The 8706-nt window shown below is 35.7% G+C and overlaps 1 protein-coding gene across 2 annotated transcripts; it reads right to left on the bottom strand.

Moving 5' to 3' along the window:
• Positions 1 to 1200: 1200 nt before the first annotated feature.
• Positions 1201 to 8196, bottom strand: LOC108460781 (F-box protein At3g54460). 2 transcript variants are annotated; one of them, XM_017760427.2, is made up of 9 exons: positions 7607 to 8196; positions 4008 to 6620; positions 3695 to 3908; positions 3319 to 3606; positions 3169 to 3228; positions 2950 to 3080; positions 2271 to 2385; positions 1862 to 2009; positions 1201 to 1569 (listed from the first exon to the last, which is right to left on the bottom strand). In XM_017760427.2, the coding sequence occupies exons 1-8, from the start codon at positions 8068 to 8070 to the stop codon at positions 1863 to 1865; spliced, it is 4032 nt and encodes a 1343-aa protein (XP_017615916.1). In that variant the 5' UTR covers positions 8071 to 8196; the 3' UTR covers positions 1201 to 1569; position 1862. The 2 variants fall into 2 exon arrangements, with proteins under 2 accessions (XP_017615916.1, XP_017615915.1); XM_017760426.2 differs by having other exon boundaries at positions 1201 to 1579; positions 7607 to 8195.
• Positions 8197 to 8706: the final 510 nt, after the last annotated feature.

Below are 8706 nucleotides of genomic sequence, written 5' to 3'. Positions count from 1 at the left end.
ATATATTTCTATAGGTTAGCCTTTAGCTAAAATAAAATGTGATTTCAAATATTTTTAAATTTATTCCTAAACAAATTTTTATATATTTAATTTTATTTATGCATTATTATATTTAAAATATATATATATTTGCTTTCAATTAAAATTATAAATTAAAAATAATTTAAAATTATCAATTAAATTTTATTATTAAATATTTAATCTAAATATTTGTTAAGAAAAAGTTTATTATAAAAATTTAATACATGAATATTATCTTTCATTTAATAAGTGTAAATTCATAAATTATCGTTATATTATTAGAAAAATACTTACTAAACCAAACGTGATAATATAATTTTCTTGAGAATTTAATTGATATTTTTCAATGTATAACAAACATTGTAAAGAAACATTTTCGATAATCATATTCCCAACAATCATATTCCATTTGAATTGTGACATGGGAAAGCACCAAACGCAACTTAAAGTACAAAGTTTAAGAGCATATTGATCATTTTTAAAAATTAAAAAAAAAATTTAAAACTCATGCCTAGAATTAACCTAGACAAGAGGTTGATGCAAGTGAATTTAGACAACCATTTGACGGGTTCATTCCAAGCGCGGTTCTTAATAATTTTTAATTTTTCTTAATTTTTTATATTCTTATTAATTTTTAAATAATTTTATATTTTTCTATAAATTTTAAAATAGTTATTTAAAATTTATATATAGGGTGAGCTGAATAATCATTTAACCAGTTTAAATGAATCTGAACAATTGTCCAATTCACCCTTGATGTGAATTTTTTTAAAAAATTATTTATCTTTTAAATTTTGTATTTTTTAAATATGTGTTAATTTTGCCACATCAACATGATGTGCATGTGGCCTCCATGTGTCCACACTTGATTAGTTTATCAATCACACCAGTAAAAATTAATAGTCAAATTTGGTCAATGTTAACAAAGGGACTTGATTGATTAATTTTTTATCTTCAATGGCTCAAATGGTGGCTAAATAGGCAATATATGTTGAAATTCTTTTTAATTGGCCAGATAGGGTGTTTTTTTGAAAGATTTAGAGAATATTTTAGAAAGAGAGAAAGCGTGTCTAGCTATATGTGCTTTCCTCCAACAATCATTTCTCCGATGGTACAAATTCAAATACGCCAACAGTAAAATTTTTAAATAGCCCAACAGTAACTTTAATTTTCTATAAATTCTTCGCTCAAATCCAACTCTAAAATATATTTCAATTAGAATTCACCTGTTTGGAAGATAATGCAATGAATATTCATCCAGACATGTGACATAACATATCAGTAAAGGCACCATTATACACCAAAAAATGACCTAAAACATACAACCTACAGATAATAAATGTTAAATTATCCTATGTATTAGGTACCAAAAAATTAGCAACACCAAGGTATTTTCTACAACAATGAAAGATGGTTGTGAACTTTACCATGTTCCACCAAAAGGTACCAAGTATCAAGAACAAGCTGCACTATATTTGTAGAACCGTCAACTGAAGTCGGTGCTAATATTTTAAAATGGTGCCCTCCTATCCTTTTAGAATAACAGTCCTGTAAGTCACTGAAGCCACAAATATCAGTTCAAATTTCAAATATGTTTCTTCTCCACTAACATTTTACAATGTCGATAGGTTGAAACAGCATCATTTTCTAGATAAATATGAGAATTAAAGATTTGCAAAACTTAGAAGGATTGATTTCTTGTAACTGGAATTTACATACATGGAAGGAAACAAATTGTCGCTATATTAGCAGAAACCAGTTCTTTCAGGTAATAGAAGCAATGTAAACCAAGAAAATTAAAGGTTAAAATTGTAGGATAAAATAAATTTATTGTACAAACCTTAGGATACTGAATTTCTATGCACAAAGCTAAGTCGAGCCAAATAATTACTCTCAGCAAAATCATGGAGTGTTCGACAAGGTCGTGAACCCTCATGGCCTGATCTCTGGGACTCTTCTTTCAAAAATTTCCTACATGCATCAGCATCCTGAAAAAAAGCGGTTATTAAAGATTGAAAAGAAGATGATCATCCAGATAAAGATTTTATAAAAAAATATAAGTAGCCATTGAAATCAATAATACAAGTTCCCAACAGCTGCTAGAAGTGCCATGGACTCTCTGTCAAGCATCCACCCATCAATGAATACATAGGTCAGCTTAGCGGGGACGGGGGTAAATATTTACAATAATAGTATGGCAAATGATCAAGTCATTGCCTTATCAACAGAAGCTTGGACAAGAGGCACACCTGTAAGAATTCCATCATTTGTTCTTCAATTGTACCACGCATGGCTAAAGTTTCCACATGAATTGGACGAGTAGCACCCATCCGATGGGCACGACTAATGACTTGTTCCTCCATGCTGATAACATTTCAACCAGCAAACAATGGCATCATTAGATTATAAAAAATGGATGTAAAAGGTGACTTAATGGTAAAAGATAGCCAGATGGTCATGGTTTAGACATATAACAGTGAAAGGTGGGATCCAAGACCAGCCTCTCCATTGATGTACCCTCAGTGAGGTAGGTATCAGGCTGTGGCTTAACCCCTTTATCATCCACTCATGGCCTTCGCTGCAGGCCACAAGTGTCCTTCCTAGAGGCTCTGTGCAAGTCTGTCTTGCCACAGGTTGCCCAGTGGTTAGAGGTAATGGTCATGCCCATGATGGGTTACCGCTGCAGGCTATTTTTACTTTTAAAAAGAAAATACGAAGATAAAACAGTTGCATAAGCTTTGGTGTTAGATCCGAGCGTTGGAACACTAATGCTCTTATCTTTCACTCAAGAACAAAACAGTTTTAGCAGCAAAGTCTACAGAATTTTTTGCAGGAAACTGATGAGATAAAATATCTTCTATTTCAGAGTTCTTTTTCTAGGTAGGAAACACAAAAATAATTTTCAGTATAGAAGTTGGCTAAAATTACCTTCTGTCCCAAATAGGCTCCATTAAAAATACATGAGTAACAAAACTTAAATCAAGACCCAATGCAGCACTCCCATCCATCAAGAGAGCCATGCAGCTATCATCATACTGGAACATGGCCAGTGACTTCATCTGCAAAAGTGGAAATTAATTAACTCAAGGATTGCACAAATAAGGGAACAAAATAGACGCTACAAAAATGGCTAGAGAAGAGAAGTACCTTGTTGCCAGAATGCATTGGACTATACATTCCAGCAAACTTGATACCAGCAAAAGTAAGCTTCCAAAAGAAAAAGGTCATCCATCTATCAATTGTAGAAGGAAAATAATAATGTGCACTTATGCATAGTTAAAGTCAAATTAGATATACCTGCTGCTCAATAACATGTATATGCTCAAGAAATTGGGAAAATATTAGAACTTTCTCTGGAAGCATCTTGCATGACTCATTGCCCAGTCTAGAGTGATTCAGCAGCAAAGGCACGCCCATATCACTCCTCTGTGAAGGACAAAGAAACTTATCTATGTGCTTGGCTTCATCATCTTCATCCATAGAGCAACAGACCTCTTTATTAACCTCCTGCAATGCCTTCAGCCTCTCCATAAGATAAGCAACTTTACTGCTAGAGGTTGATTGCCAATCAGGATTCCAGTCATCCTAATAACCAAAAGTAAATGTCTATTTGTAAGAATTCATATAGCATAAAAACTACAAAATAAAATGATTAAATCAAGAATCAACCCACCTGTTTATATGAAGGTTGTAATTCGATAAGATCTTTTGGGACAGGCCACTTGGGATTTGGATTTTCTGGGCGCGCTAATGTTTCAGGAGTCTGCATCTCATATAAGTGACCACAGCCAGGTAAAGTACACATTTTACTGTCCAAACCAACACAATCAAGGCACAAAAGATGCCTACATGGGGTAACAATTGGTAGACGGCACCATTCATTGCATCTATATCAGAAGACAAAAAGAAATAAATGTTCATCGACCATATGCTAGGAAATGGTTGAAACAACAGCCACAAAGAAACTCAAAAGCAAATGATATTACCTCTGACAATTACCACCATAAAGGAGGTTATATTTAATAAAAGCATATTCTTCTGAAAGAGGATCCAGGCCATTTTCAACTAAAATGTCCATTGTTTCTTGAATATCTTCACCAGCTTCTGTCACTTTTATATGCCCAGCCACACAACAAGACAACCTGACATTTCTAATTGTTGTACTCCGAAACTTCCACTGCTTTGGATTTAATAAACTTTCAACATGAGAAGGATCATTCCAGTCAGCCATTAGAATATTACGCCGCACTGTAACTACCAATTCATTATAACTTCTTGCATGCTCATCAGTGAAATTGACAAATGTCACCTTCTTAATGCAAGGAGGAATATTTTGCAAATCGATCTTTCTTGCACTAATCATGCATCTACGGAGCAACTGCAGTAAACGTGACCGACCCTCTTCCATCTTGGCTTCAAATGGTTTAAGAATGCCAGCTTCCCATGACTTTTGGTTCTGACCATAAGCTTCTTCATGAAGGAACTTGAGTAATGGTTGAAGATGAGACAGTTGACTATTGGGTGTGTTACGAGTGGGTGTTCCTGTCAATAACCAACGACTAGAAGCGGTCAATGAAATAGCCATTTGCAATTTGTTGGTTAAATTAAGACTTGAGCCAAGGGTGTGCCCTTCATCTAAGATGACCCTAAACCAATGCACTTGCATCAGTGCACTTCTCTTACGGGGACCCCACTCAGCACTTAAACGGTTAAATGTAGTGATAACGATGTCATAGTCCCAAGCCAGATTGTGAACAGGAGGCTTTCTATGATCAGTCCAGACATAAAGCTGCAACTGACCCGGCCTTACATGTTTCTGGATTTGTGTTTTCCAATGATCAACTAGATTTGATGGAACAACAACTAATGTTGCTCTGGACAAATATAACCTCACAGAATCTAATGGCTCACAGAGAGCAAGTCTGAGAGCACCCAAATCAAATGCCAAGTTCTCAAGAGTCCTTGGATAATACCACCTGATAATTCCCTTTTCTTCCCTCTTTATAAGACCGAATGCTTGGAATATCTTATGGAAACCAAGGGCATCTCCAACAACACCACTGCCTAATATTGGACTTGACAAACCAACTGTCTCCATTTCAGAGAGCCTTTCTGGAGAAAGTTTAGCTAACCAAAGTAAGGCTTTCTTTGTTTTAGAATTTATCACGTCATGGTGCTCCTTGAGAACACTCATGAAAAAAGATACATTTTCCTCCTTTCCTCCAGCTGTTCCTTTGGTGAAAAATCCGGGTAAGTATGTTATAGACTCATGCTTATCCCATGCTTCTTCTGGATCAGTACAGCTCTGACGTGCAGGGTCAGTGTTCATGCTACAAAACCATGCTACCTTAGCATCAGTTAAACCTGAGCCTACAAGTTTCCTCCATTTGTGACAGGAATCGCACTGAACCCAAGTTTCAGTACACATTGCACGACCAGCATTGCCCTTCCCAGCTCTCATGCAGCCATCTAAGACCCCAAAGGATAAATCAACTGGTTTTCCCCTATAAACATGTCTTGATCCATTCCTTATAGGCATGTTCTTCTCAATGGTTTTTCCCTTACAAGAACCAGACAGCCCATCATATGCATACAGAAGATTTTTCCTGATGTGAGCCAAATTCCTTGAGGATCGAACTGCCCAGGTTAATGGCTCATAGTGTGGAGCTGATGGCGATATTATTCTTCCACTAGAACAAGAATCATCAAATTCAGCACTTCTCTCACCTGGACTCATCAACCTGGGCCGTTTAGGTAAAGGGTAATTTATGTCCTCCATGAGACAAAGCTTTCCTAAAGATGATTGCCCCCTGAGAACATTCAGACTTGTAGTCCTTTTCCCTGAAGTTATATTATTGCAGCTGACTTTATCACCTCTAAGCTCATAATAACCACATTTATCATTACCATTGTGTGTGCACCAAATTATCTGAACACCATCTGGTGGATCAGCCATTGTTCCTTGCGTTTTCAGAATTAGTGACAGGGATGTTATAGTCTTTCCCAAGCCAGGTTCATCACAGAACATCCCTCCACGAAAATCTCTAATAGTGGGAGCAGTGCCAGTAACTATACTGCCAACAACACTATTAATATAGAAAGGAAACCCATCTTCTGTTGAAAATTCCATGTACAAAGGATGTCGTAGAACATCAGCATTCCGCTCACGTCTTAACATCCATTCAACAGCCGCCTGCTGATGAGGGAAAAGTTTAAGTTTCATGCATGGCATTATCAATGCAGCCAAAGACCTTAGATGCTGACATGTTGCTGCTACCCTGGTAAGATCCTTCGGACCAAGTGCAGCTAAAACATTGATCAGAATATCATCAGTTAAGTCCCAAATGCCAGAATTAAGAATGTCATCAGCTGGTTGTACTCTAGAAGAATGAGTCATTTCATTATTTGTTACACTAGGTAAGCTCTTGAAAATGTCATGAAGCTCAAATAGCCTTTTCTTCAAAGGGTCAACACCATTGCAGTGCAACTTACATCCTAGCACATGACAGTCAAAAACACTCCAGATGCTTCTTAAATTTCCATGATTACCAATCTCTGTACCATTAGTGAGCATCAAATTTCTCTCCTTCCAATCACAGCTGGAAAAAACAAACAAACTACTTTTGAGGGGGAAAATTGACAAATTGGTGCAAATTTAATGGGAAAATAATCGATATAAATGATAAACCTACAGCTAAACTTAGTTTATTTGTGCATGAAAATACTAATAGTTTGTTGAGGAACCAATGTAAATAAAAAATAATTGTTATAGTGGATAGGAAATTACCCAGTTAGCTATGTTCTACAAAGTAAAAAGAAAAAAATGGTTTTCCATCAAGAATTTGTAGAATTAATAAATTAAGAAAAACAATGTAACATATCATAATAGTGATACAAGTTGGTTTATATCCATTCATCTCTTCAGCTGCAGATTGGTCTAAGAAGAATGTTGCAGCTAACCAGTAGAACAGATGTGGCATGTAGAACATTTAATTCAAAGATGCTCAAATGAAACTAACAATCAAGAATATAAGGGAAACAAAACAACCCCAGCTCCTAAATAAATACTAAAATTCCAACTCCAAGTAGCATGTATCAGCATCAACATTATTTTAACATTCCCTACTCATACTAGTTCAATGAACTTTTTACTTCTAAAATTGCACAGCACATTTGCCCCATCACTTTACCTCGCGACAAGACTCTCTAGCATCCTAATTTCCGCCCAAAACTTATAGCAAAAAAGTATTTTCCTTTGAATTGCAAAACTTTCCACAATAATATATAGTTGATCTTCTAGTCATAGTTGTTTCTTTTTTTACTATTTTTGTTATATTCATTGTAAATTGTGCTTAAAAGTAAAAATTCAATTACCATGCTCGAATTTAATTATGAAATAATAATAACTATGCCTCAGCATTTAATCAGAATTCTTACTTTTAGAAAAATAAATCCACGCATGAAATTCAATGTTTAATTATTAAAAAATACTGCTAATTTCTTTTAAGTTAACTCAAAAGCATCCACAAGACAACGTTACTACTAAGCATCAAATTGGCATTCAAAAAATGCAAAAAAAATTTACCTTATATGCCTAAACAACGAACCAGCAACCGAAGCGGAACGGGGAAACTGCCAACCGGACCACAAATCAACCGGCAAATAAACATCCACCAGAACCACTGCCCTAGCCTCCTCCCCACTTTCCTCCACGCTCAAAACCCGCGCCTGGATCTTCAGGCACTTATGAGCCACCAATGCATGAATCTGGTTCACTACACTAATGCTCCCATTCACCATCCCAATATTCTTCCTCCCTCTCTTCCTGGAATTCTCGGCATTGTCCGGACCCGAAACAGCGGCGTTCCGAATCGCAGAAAGAACAACGCCGTTTTGGCATCGGAAGCAAACGCCGTTGTCGTCGGCGGTGGTGAGGTGGCAAGGACCGGAGAAGGGGGCGGTTGAAGCAATGGATAGAGGGGGAAGCGTGAGGACGGCACAAAGGTAACCGCAGAGCTTGTGATCGGGTACCTTTTCGTCCATAGGCATTCACAAAAATCTTGAGGTATTTGGGTACGGTTGACGAAGACAGAATGAAGATTTGGAGGAGGCGGTATTTAAGAGAAGGTTGTTTTAGATTGGGTAAGGTAAAGTGGGCTCCCCCGATTCTTTGGGTTTTATTACGCTATTTTATGGTGTATCGCTTTTAATTTGGTACTGCTTGCTTTCATCGCTGTTTGCCGTTCGATGATAAAATCAGTGGCTTGCTGTTTAACTGTTTTTGACTTTCTCACCGTTTTTGCTTCCATGGTTTTCACTAATACAGTGAGCATCCATGTGGATTCCATTTTAATTATTTATACAAATATTTTTTATTTTTAAAATTAATATAAAAACCAGATTAAAATAATGAAATTTAAAATTAAACAAATGTATTTTTATTAATTTTATTTTATAAAAATATTTATCTTCTCTTAACTCCATTAGCATCCACATTTTACCACAGCGCGCAAGAGGTCTTAAATTTAGTAATAATTACACTCTCTTATAATTACTCAAACATGTTTGGTTGGCTGAATATAATTACATCAAATTCCTATATCATATTTAGTAGTACAAATTATAATTCCGCAATTATATAATTTATATTTTTTAAAAATTAATTACTCTAAAAAATTTGATACG

The sequence above is a fragment of the Gossypium arboreum genome, chromosome 4, assembly GCF_025698485.1.
Source record: "Gossypium arboreum isolate Shixiya-1 chromosome 4, ASM2569848v2, whole genome shotgun sequence".
Classification (NCBI taxonomy): domain Eukaryota; kingdom Viridiplantae; phylum Streptophyta; class Magnoliopsida; order Malvales; family Malvaceae; genus Gossypium; species Gossypium arboreum.
Note: the sequence above shows the minus strand (reverse complement) of the source record. Positions and strands in the feature narration are given on the sequence as shown.

What these genes read in the sequence shown, in the direction of transcription:
- LOC108460781 (XM_017760427.2), bottom strand. Translation starts at nt 8,070, where the DNA reads ATGCCTATGGACGAAAAGGTACCCGATCACAAGCTCTGCGGTTACCTT. An exon ending in GAGCCTATTTGGGACAGAAG is followed by an intron (nt 2,386 to 2,949) that starts GTAATTTTAGCC and finishes AAATGTTATCAG; the next exon opens with CATGGAGGAACAAGTCATTA. An exon ending in AAATGATGGAATTCTTACAG is followed by an intron (nt 2,010 to 2,270) that starts GTGTGCCTCTTG and finishes GCTTTTTTTCAG; the next exon opens with GATGCTGATGCATGTAGGAA.